The sequence below is a fragment of the Periplaneta americana genome, chromosome 7 (assembly GCF_040183065.1).
Source record: "Periplaneta americana isolate PAMFEO1 chromosome 7, P.americana_PAMFEO1_priV1, whole genome shotgun sequence".
Classification (NCBI taxonomy): Eukaryota; Metazoa; Arthropoda; class Insecta; order Blattodea; family Blattidae; genus Periplaneta; species Periplaneta americana.
In genome coordinates, this window is record NC_091123.1 from 66,479,915 (window position 1) to 66,501,868 (window position 21,954).

General features: G+C 35.4%; 1 protein-coding gene across 1 annotated transcript in view; it reads right to left on the reverse strand.

Moving 5' to 3' along the window:
- Window positions 1-21,677, reverse strand: part of Prp3 (pre-mRNA processing factor 3) — a 51,705-nt gene extending 30,028 nt beyond the window's left edge. The window contains exons 1-7 of the mRNA XM_069830842.1: window positions 21,512-21,677; window positions 21,231-21,403; window positions 18,954-19,195; window positions 14,321-14,545; window positions 12,488-12,649; window positions 7,722-7,910; window positions 3,424-3,584 (exon numbers count right to left, since the gene is read on the reverse strand). Of these exons, the coding sequence (XP_069686943.1) occupies window positions 3,424-3,584; window positions 7,722-7,910; window positions 12,488-12,649; window positions 14,321-14,545; window positions 18,954-19,195; window positions 21,231-21,381 (1,130 nt within the window). The 5' untranslated portion in view covers window positions 21,382-21,403; window positions 21,512-21,677. The remainder of the gene's footprint in view (window positions 1-3,423; window positions 3,585-7,721; window positions 7,911-12,487; window positions 12,650-14,320; window positions 14,546-18,953; window positions 19,196-21,230; window positions 21,404-21,511) is intronic.
- Between the last annotated feature and the right edge of the window lie 277 nt (window positions 21,678-21,954).

A 21,954-nucleotide genomic window follows, 5' to 3' on the forward strand; every position in this document is an offset into this window, starting at 1 on the left:
CACAATGGAAGAGAACCACCATGTGCAAGGATGAAGAGGGGAATATACTGGCGGTGAAAGATAGCATTCTAAACAGATGGCGAAGACACTTTATCAACCTGAAGAAGATCTAAATAATGATCACATCAGCAATTCCCTGGAGGACAGAGGGGACAGTTTAGAACTATATCCACCAACGTTGGAGGATATTCAGGAGACAATAGGAAAACTAAAGAATGGAAAAGCTCCTGGCATGGATAATATACAGGCAGAGCTATTCAAACAGGGAGGTCAAGAACTTGACAAACAAATATATGAGTTAATGACACATATTTGGATTGATGAAACTATGCCGCAGTCATGGAACTATAGTGTCATATCCCCCATACTGAAAAAAGGAGACCCCCATGGTATGTCCCAACTACAGGGGTATTAGCCTCCTGAATATAATTTATAAGATCTTTTCCAATGTGCTATTCTGCTGTTTCTCTAAATACTCCGAAAAAGTGTTAGGGAACTATTAGGGTGGGTTCTGGCCAAATAGATCCACAGTGGAACAGATATTTACACTTAGACAAATTCTACAAAAGACAAACGAATATAATATAACCACACATCATCTATTTGTCCACTTCAAGGCAGTGTATGACTCTATTAACAGACAACTATATTTAGCTATGTATGAGCTAAAGATCCCATCTAAATTGATCAGGCTAGTCCACATGACGATGAAAAACACAATGTGCCAAGTCAAAATTCAGAATACCCTCACAGATGAGTTTGAAGCATCCAGTGGGCTAAGACAAGGGGATGCACTGGCGTGCATGCTGTTCAACATTGCACTGGAAAGTGTTATAAGAGATTCAGAAATACAAACAACTAATACGATTTACTATAAATCAGTACTACTCCTAGCCTATGCAGATGACATCGATATTGTTGCTAGAACAAGAACAGCACTGGTAGATGCATTTAACTCTCTACTGGACACAGCAAAGAGGATGGGACTACAAGTGAATGAAAAGAAGACCAAGTACATGATATCTAACCCAAAAAGAACTTGTGGTGCAGATGATTTCTTGGAGATTGGAAACTATAAATTTGATCGAGTAACTAATTTTAGTTATTTGGCCTCTATAGTTAGCCAGGATAATGATATGAGCCTTGAAATTGGTAAAAGAATCTTCCTCGCTAATAGATGCTACTATGGTCTCGTGAGACATATTAGATCTAAAATATTAACCCCGCAAAGTAAAATTAGGATATATAAAACCTTGGCAAGACCAGTCCTCATTTATGCCTCAGAAGCCTGGATACTGACAAAAAAAGGATATAGAGTAAACATTTTTGAACGGAAGGTTTTAAGGTCGATCTTTGGGCCAGTCAATGTAGATAATGAATGGAGAGTCCGGTATAATTTGTGAATTATATGAACAATTCGGTGAACCCAATATAACATCATTTATAAAAATGGGATGCCTGAGATAGGCTGTATTAAGAATAGACCAGCCATCGGAGTTCTCCGATATGAATCAGGGGGAAGTAGACGAAGAGGAAGACCAAAGGTCAGATGGGAGGGTGGCATCAGGGAAGATGCCAGAACTATTGGAGTTAAAAACTAGACGAGTGTTGCAAGAAATAAGGATGAATGGCAGGAACTCCTATGGACAGCCAGGACCCATGATGGGTTGTCGAGCTAAGGACGATGATGATGAAAGTCTTCTCACTGTTACAGTATTCTGAAATGTAATATTCTTCTGCTACATTCATAAATGTATTATCATTGTAGACTTTTAGGATTTTTTAATGTTCTTTGCATACGCCTAATTTGTGTCCTGTATCAACTAAATGTGTTGCATATTTTGATTTGTCTTTATTATGTCTGAAATCACAAATGTGTTCTTTGTATCTTGTTTTGAAGTTACGTTTTGTTTGACTTATGTATTTTTGAATGAAATAAGTATAATAATCCTTCAATAACTGTCTTTTTAACCTAATAAATAATACAATCCCTCCTAAATAAGAAATCAGATACCATACTTACTTCTTTAACAGATAATAAAAAACCTAAATATTGGAATGTAATGTCTTTCTATAATAATGTGTCATATAAGTTACTTAACTTTTTGAAGAAAGAAAATATAAAGGTCACCTTCAAAACTGGTAACAAACTTAATAATGTAAGAATTGCACACAGAAATATATTGGCCAAACTAAAAGATATTTCAAAACTAGATATTCAGAACATAAAGCAGATTTTTGTCATAGATGTAATAGATCAAAATTCGCATCCCACTTAATACAGAATAACCATGAACTTCAAAAAATGTCAGATGCTTTACAAATTTTAAAACCTATCAACAATGGGAATATCAATTTAGTTGCAGAAGAATTTTACATAGCTAAATTTCTTGGTAATAATATTTCTTTACTTAATGAACAACTACCTAATCCTAATAACTCTTTATTCAAATTGGCCAATAGGAGCTCTTCTTACTGCAACACGTACCTCCCTCCACGTACATCATGATGTGGTTCTTTCATATGTCAATGCACCAGTCAACACCACACAACTGGCCATGAAACATTGTTTCTTCCTACAGCTTCAAATTTTTCAAGTTTTTTCTATTGCTAAATAACTTCCTTTTTGCTCCGTATATTTTACTTTTCTTACTTAAACACTTTTTTATTGATTCTTACAGATTCATAACACACTACCCATTTTTTGAGTCGTGATGACTGCTGCAACATTTTTACCCATTTTAACAGTGTCATCTTTATACTTCTAAGCTGCACACATGTTTTTGCAGCCTTCTACTTAATGCATGGATTCTGTATTTTAACATCTAGACTCTATATGAGGTTCAATCACTATAACCACTACACCTTTCAAGTGATTATTATTACATTATTTCGTGATTGTACAGTCATTCATATAATATTGTTTTAATTATCTCACATCATGCAATTCATCATATTTTATTATGTTGCTTTTTACCTACGTCTTTATGCTTAAAGCATTACCATATGCTAATTAGACCTGAAGATGCCATTTAATTGGCGAAAGCGCTAGTCATATTTGATTGTGTAATGACCTAATGTAATTTCTTGTATTATTTATTAGGTTAAAAAGACAGTTATTGAAGGATTATTATACTTATTTCATTTATATGTTAACTTGTCGACCAATATGCCTCTTAAATTATGTATTTTTGTTCACATGTATTACATTTTAACATGTATATTCCTCTTTTGTTAACTTTATCAAAATTGTTTAATGTGTTATTAATGTTATTATTTAACTTATTGTTTGTTATGTATGTTATGTGATAAGTGACAAAAGAGTGATGTCATATAATTGACCAATTGAATATTACTTGTATTAAGAATAGACTTATCTGAAGAAAACCAACATGAATTGTAAATTAACACAAGTTAACATACCTGTCTTCAGTTAGAATAACAGAATCCCACCACTCAACATCAGGGATTTCTTCTTCACGAAGCTCAGCTTTGGGGGCAATGAGAGCTAATTTAGTAGCAGAAGAGATGCCTGTTTTCTTCGCAATCTGCGAGATCTCATTCTGAAGTTTCTCCAACTGAGCCTGCAACATACAAATGACGTGCCTTATGCAGTTTCTTTGGCATCCCTACCCCTTTCAGTAACTTCATTGTTTTCAATACAAATTTAACAGCATTCTGACGTATTAAATTGAAAGATTACATATGAATATATCAAGTGATTTATGACAATTTATTCTGACTAATATCTCTATGGCATGAATATCAAAAAATATTCTTCACAGAATATACAGAATTTAGATAATTTAAGAAAATTTCTTAATTTCTATGTAGTTTCAATACTAATATCATCTGAGTTGTTCTATATAATTTTAATCTTCATAAAAAAGAATGAAGCTACTGACTTCTTTAAATTTAAATATACCGTATCCTTATACAGAGAGAGTCAAACCCAAGACACTGGTACATCTGCCGTCTCTTCACATTACGGCCTGGCAAGCAGATCTCCAACTCTCAAAAACAAAATTCTTGCAGTCTCATAGCACTACAGTTTGCCAAGTGAACTTTCGCGTAACTAGTGAATTACATATTTATTTACGAAAATGGAGAGAATTTATCTGAATATCGGAGCAGTTACTCAAAATGTCCATCACTTCTATACACATGTTGCAGTGATGTGTAAGTTCTGTGACACAATATACATAAGGTCAGGAAAATTCAATGCACTAAATGCTACACAGTAATCTTGTAGCATGGTAAGAATGCCGGCAACTTAGGTCTGCTTTAAGGTCAGCCCAGGACACAATGTGTAAATTTTCTTTACCAGTTGTTGCACTATGCTCGTAATTTACATTGTCAATCTAAGTTAGTAAACTCTTTGAACTCTATTGAGAAATAAGTTTTTTTAAACATGATACACAGTAAAGAAGCACATTTTCCTCACTGAAACATTACTGAAGAAGTTGTGCGAGTTGCATTCACTCAATTTTTCAGTAGTTTTTTTCCAGAGGCCACACAACCATTGACACATTGTGTTGTTAAATTATTTAGTAAATGGCGAGTTCTGTTCTCGATAAGACGAGATGTTGTACATGGACAATATGCAGTATCAGTGTGGATGAGGTGCAGCGAGTATCCCAGAACTTGATACATCAAGTACACAATTTGTACAGAATGTAATGGAGGCCATTTTGACAAATTCTGTGAATTTCAGGTAGGATTATTTTCATTTCCTTATAATTCACTAGTTACGTGAAAGATCACTTGTCACACTGCAGTGTCATGAGAAGACAAGAATGTTATCTGCGAAAGCTGATGATCTGCTTCACAAACTGCAGATCCAAGGGACAGCAGGAGTGACAGTCCTTCAGGTTTGACTCGCCCTGTATAAGCAAAAGCAAAGCTATACCATTAAAGACCCTGAAAGGCCCTAGAGTAATGGGATGTTAAGGCTCTCACACTAAAGGACGATTGGCACTGGGTAGCAGTAGAAAGTCAGTCCTCATACTACTGCTTTTACCTCCAAGGAAATATTCCTGGTACACATTTCTGTTACATATGGCACTGAGGTTCACACCCCAGTGTCATAGTATAGCTGGAAGGATTAAATTAATGACCTCATAAGGAATAAAATTCACGATCTTCCAGCCTGCAGCCTAAGGTGGCCTTAACCAAAACATTACCACATGTTTTTGATGTTCATATAGTAAGACATTATTTATTACCTTCTCAAATATAAATTATCCTCACAATGGTAAATTATATCTATTTTACTAATGCATAATTCTTTTTTATTGAAGAATTCAATTTTTAAGGTAAAGTAGAAGCAATCACAGCTGCTTTCAACTGACTTTTTTCTTCTTAATCTAATATAATTAATGATGGAAGGTAATTCTGAATATGAATCAGATTCAGCATTCATGCTCAATGCTTAAAAAGTAAGATAGGTTCTGTGAAAGTAATCTACAACACTTTTAAGTAGTAATCATTGACAAATATATCATTGTATACAATTTAAACACTCAATATTTGTAAAGATTTTTGTAAGTAACCTTTAACTTCATTATGGATACACAATAAGATAACTACTTGAGGAATGCAACAATAAATCATAATATTTTTATAATATTAATACATTCATACTGTCAATCTAATGGAAAGTTATGAATGATCAAGGCCTGCTAAGTTAAAATTACTTAAGTATATAATAATAAAACTAGCTGGAATCAGTTAATTTTATTATATATTTACATAATGTTAGCATAATATACCTTGATTATGAAGAAATTATACCATTATTACCCAATTTTCTCCAAAAGCAGGTGAACAATTTTACCAGTGGAACAATCTTATATTCGTCCTGCAGCACCTAAGGTGGCAAAATGAAAATGCTTCATTGTTCATAGATGGGGATGCTTGGGTGAATAAGGCAGTCAGATACCTGCCATTAGATTTAAAACTATACATACAATTTCGTATTCTATTAAAATACAATCTGTCAGAACCTACAACAAATAATTCTACAAGAACTATTTTTTTTAACCTCCGATGGTGACCCAGGTGGTCAGTGAAGTAATAAGAGGCAGGACGTCACGCTTCCCCTTTGCCACTATCACCACCACTGCTAAGGCAACTCTTCAGTTGAAGCTTGGCTAAGGGCATGTAAAGATTTCCACTACAATCGACTCTCCCAACAAATGCGAGTTGTGTAGTGTTATCGATATGTCAGAAAATTCACCACAGAATGACTCATGTGTATGGTGAAAACTTTATACAAGAATGGTGCAGGAAATTTTGAGATAGCCGAACAGACATTCATGATGGTGGTCAGGGACGAAAGTCTGTGGCAGGATATGAATGCGTGCAGTGAGTGGATCAAGTGGTTCGTGAGAGGCCTCGCTTCACGATTTTTGAAGTGTCCAAAGACTTCCTCGAAATTTCAAGGTCAGTCCTCGACACCATGTTACAGAACACCTTGGATACTTATGCACAATGGGTACCCAATATGCTGATTAACAACCACAAGAATCAGCGAACTGCATCAGCCTTAATGTTTCTGCTGCGTTACGAGATCAATGGCTAACAGTTTTTGAAAACAAATGTGACAGGTGATGAAACATGGCTCGTTTCGTCAATGAAAAAACCAAACAGCAATCACAACAGTGAATGCACCCCAATTCCCCAAATAAGTCCAAAAAGTTTAAATACACATTCAGCAACAAGAAGCTGATGGCTACATTGTTTTGGGACCAGCAAGGTGTGTTACTGGTTGATTTTATGGACCTGCGGTTCACAGTCAATGCAGATGCATACTGTGAGACATTGCAAAGACTACAAAGAGCCATACAAAACGGAGAGGCATGCTGTCTTCAGGTGTTGTCCTGCTTCATCACAATTCCGACTGAATTCTGCTGCATCAACGATTTCAATAGGAAGTGTTTAATCATCCTTCCTATAGCCCAGACCTGGCACCATGCAATTTCCGCCTTTTCCCAGTAATGAAATGGTTGGGAGAACAGAAGTTTCACTCCAATGTAGAGCTTCAGGACATCATCTAGACCTGGCTCAACAGACAGACAGCAACTTTTTTTGCAGAGAGTATTGGAAAGCTGGTGCATCGGTGTGATAAATGCCTCAATCTTCATGGTAATTATGTTGTAAAGTAGCTGATAGGTGTACTTAACTTTTGTCAATAAAACCATTTTACTATTCATTTTCGTTTTAATTTCATACCCTATAGGAGGTTGAAAAAAAATTGCCCTCATATATAAGATCTGGCTCATAAGTTCAAATATTCACCTTTCTCACATGGAAATAAAATTCGAAAGAAGACAAAGATAAATCATGAAATGTAGAGCTACTTTTACTCATGAAATCATCAAATTTTCTTACATAAAGATATGCAACTGTTTTCCAAATATTCACATGCTTTACTATGGAGCAAATTAATTCAGGGCATAAGCTCTTAAGTCCTGCTTACGCAAAGGTGAACCAAAGTAAGTAAATAAACTGATGAAATGAGATGTAATTTCACTTCAGCAGTTTTTAGTTACCTATTAGTATTTAATGTTTCACAAATCCTATCTTACTACAAACACGGCATTGCTGATATCAACATATGGTTCTTCTCCTCCTGATTTTAATCTTCTTCAATTTCAGTGCCAACTGGATATACGGTACCTTCATCCTGGACAGTAACATTGTCAGGGGTCGGCACATACCTTCATCCTCATTCTGTCGGCCAACTGCTGAAACTTGCCTGGCTCATGGAACCGGAGTGCCCGTTTGTTACGAACAGCAGACTTCATTCCAATGCGTGGATCAAAAAAATGTGTTTCTGACAAGTCCTCCACCACTCGCTCTTGTAGCTGCTGCCTGAATTCCTCACGTTTTTTAGCTCGGATGTTTGCCTAAAGACATTACAATCAAATTGTTATTGATACAGATATGATGCCAATCTACAATACAAACAATTCTACTATTATGTTAATAATCTGGAGAAATTATTCGAAGCTCATTAAAAGGAGAACTGTTTGTAAGACAATATCAAGTTTCTATTTTTATTTTTTAATTCTCTCTTAAATTCTTCACAGTGCAAATGTCTAGTGGTCACATACAAGGCTCCTATCATGTATCAGAAGATAGGTTAAAGAGCTGGATGGCAAGTTAGCCATTTTTTCATTGTTTTATAATGAGTGAAGATTGGGAAAGGTAACATGGTATAAGGAGCCCTGCTGCAACCAATGATAAACAGAACAATAATTCTCTGATCTTTCATGGCTTCCAAAGACATAAAGAAATACGACAGACTTTTAATTTATAGTTTTCAAATAGCTTTGGGGAGGCCGAGACATGGATGGGAGGATAATATTAAAATGGATTTGAGGGAGGTGGGATATGATGATAGAGACTGGATTAATCTTGCACAGGATAGGGACCAATGGCAGGCTTATGTGAGGGTGGCAATGAACCTGTGGGTTCCTTAAAAGCCATTTGTAAGTAACATAACTGACAATCTTTTTAGAATAAGTGTCATTTAAGGGTAGTGGGAAGTGACAGCCAAGCTAAAATCGAGTCCTCAACAAGCAGAGTGATGTGTAAGACATGAGTGACTGAGCTCCTGCTAACGTAGTAAAGTAAAGTAGTGTACAGAAGTCGATTTGAAGTGAGAAGAAAGCATGGTGAAAAAATTAAATAGAATTGATATCGGGAGATTAAGGGAGACCACTGACATATTTAATAAAAAATTAGAAGGACGACAAAAGAAATATAATATGTTGAGAAGTAAAGTGAAATACTTGGAAGAAAAAGGAAGAACTTAATGTTTTTAAAACTGAAGAGCAAGAAAAATAACAGTCACGGGAAACATACGAAGTGTTAGTGAATGTGTGTTGGGAATGGATATTGGAAATGTGCAATTAAAAGAAAGTGAGAGAAATAGTGGAGACTTCTGTGGTGTCAGCAAGTGAGTCCAAGAGAATGTAGGTCGCCAGCTGAAGAAGGAAGAGGAATCCAGGAAAGAAGAAAAGGGGGGGGGGGGGAAGGAGGATTAGTGACAAAAAGGGGCAAATCGTAAAACAGTGAATGCTAAGCTCCGCCACGACCCCTTTCCACTTTTCCCATACAAGCTCACCACACACTCTAGCGGGAAAGAGTGGAAATAGGGGTTTAGGGTGGGGGTGACATCTAGTGGAGGAAAGTGGAACAAAAAGAGTGAATGCGGTGTCTACGAAGCAAAAGAGGAACTTCGTCCTGTCTCCCTCTGTCTCTCCAGCCTCTCCTCTGTTCCTTGCTTCATGTCTCTCTCTTTTTTTTTCTTATGACTTCGCAGAGGGTAGTATTCGATCTGAGTATCTTCCTAACGAAACGCACGCACGCTTTTTGGTCATGCTTTAGACCTCTTGGCTACCGAAGTGAGTTGGTGGTAGATGGGAAAATGAATCTATTTTTGTTCAAGGGAACTGTCGTAACGTATTGCAGAAATGCAATGTATGTTACTTCGAGGAAAGTGCAAAGTTAACAGGTGTGTTGTTTTATGAAAAAACCACATAACATGTGTTTGTTGTCTAATGTGCCCTAATTTGGTTGTATTGTGTTGTGTTAGTACATGTGGTTGTTGTCTAATGTGCCCTAATTTGGTTGTATTGTGTATTAGTACGTGTTAGTTCGAGGAAAAAAGTATTGTGTTGTAAAATATGAAATACGTGCAAGGCAGTAGGCATTAATCCACCGAATCAGGACAGATAGTAGAGAGAGACAGTAAGAGAGAGAGAGCAAGTGAGCGAGGTGCCGAGCGGCGAGGGTGGGGATAACTTCCCCTACTGGCATTTGCTGTTTTATGATTTACCCACAAGAAGGGGAAATATAGATAATGTGAATAGCTAAGATAGTGAGAAACAAATGGGTAGTAACAAAGAAAAGACAATCTATAACTTAAGAAAATGGTGTGTCAGTGGAGGAAAAAAATAGCAGAGGAATCTGTACAGAGAAAAGACGGGAAAAGTAATTGAGTAATTGTAAAAGATAGTGGTGTTTATACTTAATAAAAAGGTTAAAAATAATGCGTAATGTAATGAATTAAAGAGTAAGGTGAGCTAGGAGTAGGGATTAGCCAAGATACATGTCAGTAGGGACTAGGAAGTATTAAAGAAAGAAGTGAAGTATCAAGAGGTATAGGGAACATGAAAATTAATTTATATCATAGTGGTCATAAGGATCCAATATCAAAAGTGGGAGATAAACTTCTACGAAAAAATGCCCAGAAGAAATAAATAAAGAAGAATACTTCTGAAATAAGAAATAGCATTACTTCAGAAGTATTTAGTAAAATAAGAGACAGAAATGATAATGAACAGGAATTGTAGAGCAAATAAAGACTGAATTAAATAGTACATGAAATTGTTAGGAATAGGGGGAAATAGAATAGGATAGGATTAATACGATAGTTAGTGATATATAATTCAATTACAAAATATAGGACATTATGAGTGAAATGAATGGACATGTAAAGACACAGTTGATGAATAATGGAAGAGAAGAGCATGAGTCGGTCACTAAATACACGTGGCTAATGAGAAAGACAGGCTATGGCGTGATGTCGCATTCTTAGGCATAACATGGCCAACATTGATCAAGTTTATATATAAATGCACGTTTAACATGAGTTTAATATAGCAATTCCTTTGTTTTTTAGAACTTTGAACATGTATTTATATCAAATACCTTACTATAATAATACCGGACAGCTGTATACTAGCAGCATTGGCGTGAGTGCGAAATATTGTGGACCTGACATCTAGCGGAGCGGGATGGAATTACGTCCACATATACAAATATTAACATAGCAGGATTCTGACTATTGTTTAAAACATGAGTTACTAATGTGGAGTAATATATGAAACACTTAAGAAATGTTGATTAATATTTAATGTAAAATTATTATCTTATATCAAAGCTGCATATTATGAGAAATATTCCATACTTCATATTACTTTCCGTAATTAAATGTCACATATATTTTCTTTGGTTTAGTGAGACAAAATCAATTCTGATATTAGGAATGAATTTACAATAATGCTTTATATACGCATTGCTGACAACAGCAAAGATAAAATTGATAGTAATCTGATGCTTGTAATAATTAGTAAAGGCATGTGGACAACAAAAAAACTTAATTTGATAAAACCTTAAAATTTCCGATACATTTTAACTTCTATTCATTTATTAGGTCTAGATAAAAAAGCCAATTTGTATTTTTCTATCAACACAAAGACGAAGGAATTAGGCCTACTAAAAAATGTTGTTGACTCACATTTTATGATCCCTTGTAAATCGAAAATACGATTTGGAGCAATTTGTAATGCTGTAATTTTGTAGCAATTATAAACAGCACATAATATACATCCTGACATTTTAACACAGCACTAATTAATAAAACTATTAACTAGCCCAGCAACAATATACATTGCAGTTGATTACAGCTTGTTTCAAGAGTATCACCACACCGGCAGGCTAGGTAGCAGCACCAGTGTCGTTCGCACGTAAAATTGCTAGCTGTCCGGTATTATTATAGTAAGGTATTTGTTTATATTAGGCGATTGTCAAGATGGCCATGACTAGAGCATGATAATCACGTGACTCCGATTTGTGCAGGAGTCTGTCTTTCTCATTAGCCATGCTAAATACATAAATGATGTAAGTAGTGTAACAACAGGAATGCTGACCCGAATGTGTTGGGTGACAATAAACAAATTTTTTTAAATAAAAATTAATAAACTTCTACTTTACAGCTTCATGAAATTTCACGAAGAATCAGGCAATCCTCTCTATAATGTTTTAAGATAAAAAAGTATCTCCTTACTCAGCCAAATGTTTTTACAGTGTGGTACCAAAAGAAATATCCAAATACAGCACTTGTGATCAGTTAGGAGCGCTTTTCTCAGGCAGATTAGGTTATAGAACACACTACTTGACAAAATGAGTGACATAGTTTTTCTGTTTTATTGAACAAAAACTATATTCTGCAACAAAAACTTTTAAGAATTTTTCTGATTAAAATTTATGTCATTTTAAACTTTTTAAATTTTAAAATTTGCTTGAACAATAGATTCATCACATACATTTTAAAGAGCTGTTCAATTCCCATGTACAGTAAAAAAGAATCACATTCGATCGACAGTGCCATTTCTGCACTCAAGTAACCTAAAACAACGAAGCCACCGATGTAGCTTTGTCGGCTAAGGCACTTGCCTGTCGATCTGAAGTTGCACTCAGACATGGGTTCAATTCCCGCTTGGGCTGATTACCTGGTTGGGTTTTCCCGAGGTTTTCCCCAATCATAAGGCAAATGTCAGGTAATCTATGGTGAATCCTTGGCCTCATCTTGCCAAATATCATCTCATTATCACCAATTCTATCAAATTCTAAATAACCTATTTGATACAGCATCGTTAAATAACCAAGTAAATAAATAAAACAACGAACTTACCTTCAGAGTTGGAACAACATGTGTAAGCTGAACCTCCTTGCCAGTTATATCCACAGTACGACCTTCGTCATCCAGGATCAATGGAGTTGGTTTATCCTGCACAACTGGTCGTATGGGAGGAAGGCTTAGCATGCCAGTTGAGAGTTTTGACTGAATCTGAGCCTGTAAATGACAAAACATGAATTATTCACTGTTACATTGATTTGCATGTGCATTTTTTTATTTTTCTTTATGCAATGTTTCCTCAGTAACTTTTGTGGTTACATAACATAGGCCCCTAAATAAAAATTACATTATTAAGTAGAGTAGGATGAAGATCAAACTTCAAGAAATGTTTAAATACGAATACTTTTTTAATCTGTCCAAGAATACCCATATGTTGGTATTATTTTTTTCTCCTCTTCAATTTCACCAAACGAATATATACAGCGAAATTTTGTTATACAGGATCAGTAAGACATCCCACCATCCCATCACATTTCCTCATACTCATCCTCTTTCACAATAGTCCTGCCAAGACTCTGGAATTCACTACCTGCTAGCATCAGGGACTGTCGAAATAAAATTGAATTCAAACGCAAATTTACTAGGCACTTGTTCAGTAATTGAGACTCATTCAGACATGTTTTCTTGTAAATAGTTCTCTTAATCTATCACAAAATATTTCAATATTCGGTAATTTCATCACTATACAATTTTGTTATTCTAGATTTAATTTGTAATTCAGTAAATACAAAAAATATTTCTGTTCTTTACTTCTATGATAAATTGTCTAGCTTTCATTAATCAGGTAATCTTTTCTTACTTTGATTCTTATTGTAATTGTAATTGTAAATTTAATATTAATTGTAATTTTATTCTTCATAATATAGTCGTAATCCACTGGTAGAGGGGCAAAGAAGGCCTCACGGCCTTATCTCTACCAGGTTAAATAAATAAATACTACTAATACTAAGACATCAACTAAAATATTATGGAGACTTAAGAAAACACAGAGCATAAAACTGACAACAAATATCAATTTCCAAGATGGAACTCGAATACAGAATTGCAGTATGTACAGAGCATCAAAGCTGCAACTTAGAGTAATATTATGAAATAACTAGCTTACAATTATTTTCAGTATCAGTAACAGTAGTAGTGGTAGAGGTAGTGGTAGTGGTAGCGATAGTAGTAATAACAGTAGTGGTGGTAATAATAATAATAATAATAATAATAATAATAATAATAATAATAATAATAATAATCATCATCATCATCATCATCATCATCATAACAACAACTTCGGTTTTAAGAGAAAGAGGCAGGAAAAACAAATAAAATGCATGACAGAAGCAGAAAAATAGAAATAATGCGCAGGAAAGAAAGAAAGAAAAAAGAAAGAAAGAAAAAAGAAAGAAAAAGAAAAAAAAGAAATAGTAATAAACAAAAAGAATAAAATGAAACAAATAGAAAAGTAATGAAAAAATTAAGACAGAACGAAAGAAGAAAAATAATGGAGATATTAGATCAAGGAATAAAACAGAAGAGGAAAAGAAAAATGGGCAAAACAAAAGAAAAAGAAAAGAAAGAGAGAAATAAATAATTAATAAAAGAAAGAATTAAATATCGGACTGAAAGAAAAGAAAAGAAATCTATGAGTAAAGAAAGAAGGAACCAAATAAAAATAGGGAAAAGGAGAATATAAAAATGAAAATCTTATCTTCTCTATATAAAATATAAAACTAAAGGTGTGTGAAATTATTTCATATGGTCTGTGAGATGACATCACATTATTACTAAATTAATCAATTCAAACTAAAATGATTAGATACAATTTCACTTAAACTATACCTGAAGCTGAGCAATCTTTCTGGCCTTGTCTGGATCTCCTCGCTGTATGAGCGATGGAATAGCTGATGTAGGAGGTAGTCCATATAAACTTGGACGTATTGGAAGAGCATCATCATTACGAAATACAAAACTACGCATCGGAGGAGTTTCATCTACTCTCAGTGCATTCAAAGCTCGCTTCCGCTCTTCTATCATCTTCTGTGCATTTGCCATCATCTCTTTTATCTGAAATATACACAAAACGGTATGAGGAAAGAGGTACGGCAAGGTTTGAGAGTATAATTTCTCTGTGAAATGAATACCAGGAGCTAATCACAATCAGACATCCTTGGGTGTCTTATTAGTCACTGTGATTGCTTGTGAGTAAGTTAATCTGAGGAAAATTATATCCTCAGCTGTCTGTTCGTTACTATTATTGCTTATGGATTCCATTAATACGAGTACGATTAATTTTTCGAACGAAAAATCAAACAAGATATTATTTCCTCTAAATAAGAAGTAAATCTATGTCACACTAATGACCAGTTTACCAACCATGATCAAGGCAATTTGATGAATTTCAAGTATTGAAGAATTCTCAAAGAGCTATTTTCATTTCTTAAATTCTGACATTAGTTAAATGTTTTTGTTGTTTTCTAACGTCAGGCGTTTGACAATAAAGTCATTTGACCTCTTGCACTCCACTATTTTTCAAAGATATTGTCATGGTCAGCCACTGAAGCACAGATTTTGAGGAGTTCCGAATCCATTTCTTGGTTTGAGTTGCACAATGGACAGTTAGGGGATTGATATATTCCAAGTCTATGCAGATGCTTGGCCAAACAGTCATGGCCTGTTGCCAATCTAAATGCAGCTACAGACGATTTGCGTGGTAAATCGGGAAGTAACTGTGGATTATGACGCAGAGAATTCTATTTTTCCCTTCAGATTGTGTTGTCAAATTTTAGTTTAAGTCTAAGTATGTAAATTTAATAAATCTTTTCACAGAGTAATACGTAGATTTAGTAACAGGTCTGTAAGTTGCAGTGCTGTCCTTCTTTGCTAAAGCACCCACATTCTCGTTTCTCAGGATTCCACAATGGGATGGTATCCATTGGAATACAAAATGGCAAGTTGTAGCCGATTTAAGTGAACACCATATTTTAATGTTTTAGTGGCTACTTCATCCACACACACAACTCCAGAATGTCACACCTGCTGTTGGTCGACGGGTCTACTAGACCTAGTTGGGAGATCTAATTTAACATTAGTTAAATTGATGGTCAAATTCGAAAATGTACTTTTCATATCATCAAATCATTGAAGAAGTATTACAAAGTTATCGTGAACATGCTGAATGAAAGTAGTGTTTTTCTACCATATTACAAATTTCGTAAATCTTTTGAGTAAAATAACAGAAAATTTGGTACTAAAGTCTTGTACATGGAACTTACAGAAAATGTATAATCTAAATCCTTATCTGTGAAGGAATTGCAAAGATTACTGGCAAATGAAGAATTCACATCAAACAATCTACCAAAACAAATTGCATTAAAAATTCTGGATAAAATTCAAGAAAAACTATAACATTCTAACTACAAAAATTAATCACTTACTAGTACAATTGAATCTCTAGATACAGTACTTAACCTGAACAAACACTGCCCAACAGTGTAAAAGAAAACACTGTCCACAAATGGCAAGAACAAAATGTTTTCGATATTGTATAAGGGATGCTAAAAACATGAATCTTTGTAAAGATCTTCAAACCGAATTTTTGCAGCATAATAAAATTTATCTTTATACAAGGCCCAGCAGAAAGAATTACAAAATTTATGATTCGGAAAACAACTCCAATTGGAAAAATAATACTGTACACCAAATGAAAATATTCCTTAAAGTATACCATTTAGTTTTACGTTCATTTCTTAACTCCACTCAGGTGAGTTCCACCAGACCTGACACAAATCTCTGCATGGTGCTTGACTCTGTCCATCACTTTCTGCAGCATGTCCTATGGAATTTCTTGAATTTTGGTTCCAATTTTGTGCTTCAAATCTTGAATTGTGTGAGGTCATTCTTGATACACTTTTTCCCTTGAGTAAATCCCACAGGAAGAAATCAGCTCCTGATAGATCAGGCGACCGTGCAGGCCAAAGCAAGAATTTCAGAATACTGCATCTGCGATAATCATGAGGATTTAATTTTCGCTCAATTTGTAACTTAAATAGATGGAAGTGTAAATCATAATGCATGATGCACCTAACGCTTCTGTCCGACATACCCAAGGCTTGTAAATGCTGAAGAACAGACCAACAAGAATTCTGCTGTCACTTTCTCCACATTTTCTGGACTACATACAGTTCTAGAGCGACCATAAACCCAATTCAAAATCGTCTGACAGGTTAGAACATTCCCATTTCTTCTGATATGAAAGTGACGCCTAAAAGATGTTGTGTTTGTGTAGCCAAGTGATTGTTCTTAAAAAATGCGTCTATGGCAAAAGCCCAATGTTCATTATTCCAACATTACTAAATGACAGTAATTACTATCAACACATCATTGTGTACGACAATGTTATACAGTCAACTCTAGATACAGTGACCTCGGTTATAGTGAACCTAAATCATTGGTCCCGACCCACATACATTAAAAAGTACATTAATATTTCCGTTTATAGTCAACCCTCGCTTCGGTTATAGTGAATCTTGTATCCTGACAAATTCTTATTTGAAGTCAGACCTTCTTGTATAAAATTGAAAGAATGTGCTGAGAACAATATTCTAAGTTTCTTACTCCTTTAGTCAAAGGACAAAGGTAGGATTAGCGATTCCTAGACAATGAGCTGTACTGTAAATCCAGGCAACGCGTGACGACCTTGCCTCACTCCACTGTCGAAGGGTTGACATTCTGTTCTCAGGCACACTACTCTACTGTTATTTCTAATCCTCCACCATCAAAGAACTGCCTTTTGTTCTCAGAAACATTTCCATTATGACAGATAGCATTGAAACAACGGAAATTGAAATTGCCTTCTTTTATTAAAAGGGGACGGACATTATGTCCAAAGCATAAATGAAGGTAAGATTTCGATGGCTTCCAAATTCCATCAACCCTCTTCCTGTTTCCATTAAGTGACCTGGGAAATTCCAAGACTGAGTATGCAGTCACACCATAACAGCATTGTCATTTCTACCTCATCAGTCTGTTTCTAGTATTCCAACAGTTAATGTACCGTATAAAAATGTCGAAGCGTAAAGTAGGCTGACCAGATTTTTTATGGTCCGTCAGGGGACATCGGCAATTTCAAGAAAAACCAAAAACGCTTACCTAGTCACTCTCTGTCGAAATGTTGCAGGAAATACATGCAACAGTAGATATAATTATAGAATTTTGCACACTAAATTTATAGAGTATCTTAACTTTCTGAATTAAATGCATAAACACACGTAACTCCTATACATAATTACAGCCACTACAAATACAATTTCAGTACTGACGCATGCATGGAAATCTTTCACATAATATTGTACACCCTGAACTTTCACACACACAGTTTACAAGTATTTGTTTGAAGAATGTATCTTTTTACAGATCTGTTCATTCCCATACACTTTCACACTAAGTTTTTCACATGAGAAATAAAATTTTGTTTTCACTTGTAACAAAGCTTTGACTGTTTCAACTTTCATTCTTGACTTTTCATCAGTCCAGATTGTTCATTGTGAAGAAAAGTCTTTCAACAGATGAATTACTACTTGAAAGACACATGATTAATGACACTATTTTGAGAATATTTTCAAATGGAATGGATTTTTTGTCAATGTTGAAAAACATCATACCATTTTTTACCTGTTGGTTTGTCATAAAATTAATTTTTTTTAATTACTTAGAAATGGATGTTACGGCAGTTCTAATGCTGCCACGCAATGTGAATGCTAAGATGACCAAAGACAAAGATGTTATGTTCTTCTCAAAGAATACAGATTATTTCATACTGTGCTCGCTGGGTCTTCTGTCCCATATTGAGAACCGTTCAGAAATGTGCATGAATCGCAGCAGTTCCATCATGATACTTAAATATTTACGTGTAAAATGCTATTGAAACAAAAATCAAAGGTTCTGGGAACAAAATTAATTTCCGGGGACAAAGACGGAGACTTTGCTCGTTGGGGACAGCAACTCAAAACCTGGGACTATTCCCGGAAATCAGGGATGTCTGGGCAGCCTAGCGTAAAGTGTTTTCTTTGGAACATAAGGTGAATATTATAAGTCACATTGACCATGGTCTTTCGCAAGTGGACGTGGATCGACAACATAGTTTAAGTAACTCAACTGTGAGTAACAGTATACAGTGTAATCCATTCCACAGAAATGAAATATTTTATTTTCTTGTTCACAATTTCATTCATTTCTGTCATTTAAGGTTAGGGAAGAGACACTTTGGATATAGTGAACGAAATATGGAAGTCTGCAGAGGTTCACTATATCTGGAGTTGACTGTATTATGTAGCAAAAGAAAATGCTGCCAACTTTAAATAGTCTAATTTTTTCTGCCGAACCTCACCCCTGAGATAATGAAAAAGCAAAATTTTGGAAGGGTTTAATTTATTGCAATAGTATAACTACATCAAGAATTTTATTGGTTAATTACCTGCAGTGTAGTGAGTTGACCAGGACTTGGATTGCCTGGTGCTGGAATTGTTGTGACTTCAGGCTCTGAACTAGCTTTCATCTTGGCTTTTTTTGATACCTCTTTATCATCTTGTCTAGGTTCACTGTCATGATGTCTTTTCCTTGATGCCCGTTGGGCTGACTTTAATTCCTCTGCTAGGTCAAATATGCGTTCTGTAAGTCTGGCAGCCTTCTTGTCGTCCAGTAACGAGGCCAGCTTATCTGCAACAACACACAATCTAACTCAACACTACAGAGTATCCTTATAACTTCATTACTTTCTTACTTATTTGACAATGCTAAAAAATATGACTACATACAATCAATAGCAATATTAATGAAAGTGATAATGGCCTATTCACTGTCGACATTTGCTTAGATCAGGACTGTAGAGTCTGAATCAGATACAATTTTGGAAGAAACAATAGTTCAAGTAAGTAAAAATGTACAAGGAATCACACTTTGCATGATTACATTATACTCACAGTTCTGAAATAATAGTCACTAAGTGGCAAGCACTAATTTCATAATTTTATACTCAAACTTTTAACAAAATGTTGTCTGTCAGTTACTACAAAAATAGTAAAGTCAAGTAGGTAGTTATTCTGAGTTTATTGGGTATATAGTGGGATCAGATCAATGTTGCACATTGCTGGTTACCATGTCTTCAGAAAACTTCTTAATGGAGCAGCAATGATTTTGAAAAGTTCCAATTTCAACTCACGTATTACAAAAAATGCAAGGTTGCCAAATTTATGTAAGCATCAAATACTAAAATGCATGGGAAAAGGAAAGAAAACGAGTGATGGGAAAAGGTAATACATAAGTCGGGATAGGAAAATAGAAGAGGAAGTGATGTAATAAGAGTGGGATTGAAAGAAGTGTCGACCTGGTTGGCAAATTGGTATAGCACTGGCCTTCTATGCCCAAGGTTGCAGGTTGTGCTTAAATGCGACAGGCTCATGTCAGTAGATTTACTGGCATGTAAAAGAACTCCTGCGGGACAAAATTCCGGCACATCCAGCGACGCTAATATAACCTCTGCAGTTGCGAGTGTCGTTAAATAAAAAAACATAACATTTAAACATTGAAAGAAGTTAAAATGTTACGTTTTATTTAACGATGCTCGCAACTGCTGAGGTTAAGTTATATCAGCATCGCCGGTGTGCCGGAATTTTGTCCCTTGAAAGAAGTAATTTAAGATTCAAATGCAGTGTATGTTGGGAATATTGTTGTGGATTTTAAAGAATTGAGAAACATGATGGTAAAAAAAATTCGAGGAATTAAATCAAACGTTAAGTGAGCTATTGGGGATACTGAAAATTGGTGAAAAATATGGTGGGGGAGAAGAAATTTGGAAATATAAAGGTACGGTCACACGTCGCTACTTTTGCAGCGCTGCAGTACAAAAAACTGCGCAACTCTCGCACTGCGACGTGTGAACAACGGTGCAACCCGAAAAGTAGCAGCTGCCGAATCTCCTGCCCACTACTTTTTCATGCTGCGCGCAGCTTAAAGTAGCGACGTGTGAACAAGGTTCTCAGGGTTGGAGCCGCAGCACTTTTGATATCAGTTTTGTTTAAACTTTTGAGCGGTTGCGACGACTGTTGCCACCCAAATGTGCCAATGATATTTTTACTTTTTGGATACATTTTAATGTTAGATGTGTTGAAAATAAATGATTTGTAACAGTTGCTAAATGTACAACATAGAGTATATAGACGATATAATTGTTTTTTTTTTTTTTTTAATTTTCCGTAGCGTAGTTTCAAACAGCAGAGTTGCCAACATTGATTACGTCAATATGCTGTTGGTTATCATTTAAGTATATAGGCGCTTTTAATACTTTATAGTAAAAATAATACCAATTTCTGAATACTAGTTAGGACAGAAAAGCAAAAAAACCTAAACTAACCAAACCTAACCTACGTATATGAAAGATGTGCAACCGAAGCATGATGGGAACTTCTCGATTTGATCGTGCTTTGATATGGGATGTACACCCGAAAATAAATTCAGGTAAGGATCACGCTAGCACTACAAGAGGTGTCCACGCATGCGCCACAGCCTAACTGTTCCTGACGCGAGCCCCTCCTCCTAAACTAACCAAACATTACCTGTCACAGATTCGTATATGCAAGGTGTATAAGCGGAGTACGAAGAAAACTACACAGCGCTAGTTTCGCCCAAATCAAGGTGAAACGAGGGCTAAGCGACAAAAGTATAATATAAAAACGTCAAAATATAGTATACTTACTTGTTGTTTTCCTTTTGTCATATCCGGAAGTAAGACAATTCAATGCAGCTGTGACTAACGAAGGTTCACTAAATCCCAAAAATTTCTGTACCGTCTTGTCCACATACGGCTTGATTTCCTCAATATCCTTTTTAGAAAGACTGTATGCCATAATTACAATATAATCTTGATATCTGAAAAGAAAAGCAAATTCAATACAGAATGAGACATTTGCAACTTCACAATCCAACTTAATTTTAATCTTTAATTAGGTACACACACACATTTCAAAAGATTACCACCTTTGTGATTTGGTTACAATATTCGTAACAACTCAACTATATGATACATCAAATTACAGCCAATACTTTAATCAAAATGCAAGCACTGCACGAAAATTATGTATTCTTCTATTTTACGAAACGATTCTATTTCGTTACTCTTTCGGGTACGTTCAAAAACCACAGAGATCGTTTCAGCAAAATGTCTCTTGGGACGAAATATACCAGTTGAAGATTTTCATAAAAGATGCAGACGGTCAGAGCCTTCTTTAAGGTACGATCACACGTCGCTACTTTTGCAGCGCTGCAGTACAAAAAACTGCGCAACTCTTGTACTGCGACGTGTGAACAACGGTGCAACCCGAAAAGTAGCGGCTACCGAACCTGCTGCCCGCTACTTTTCCATGTTGCGCGCAACTTAAAAGTAGCGACGTGTGAACAGGGTTCTCAGGGTTGCAGCCGCA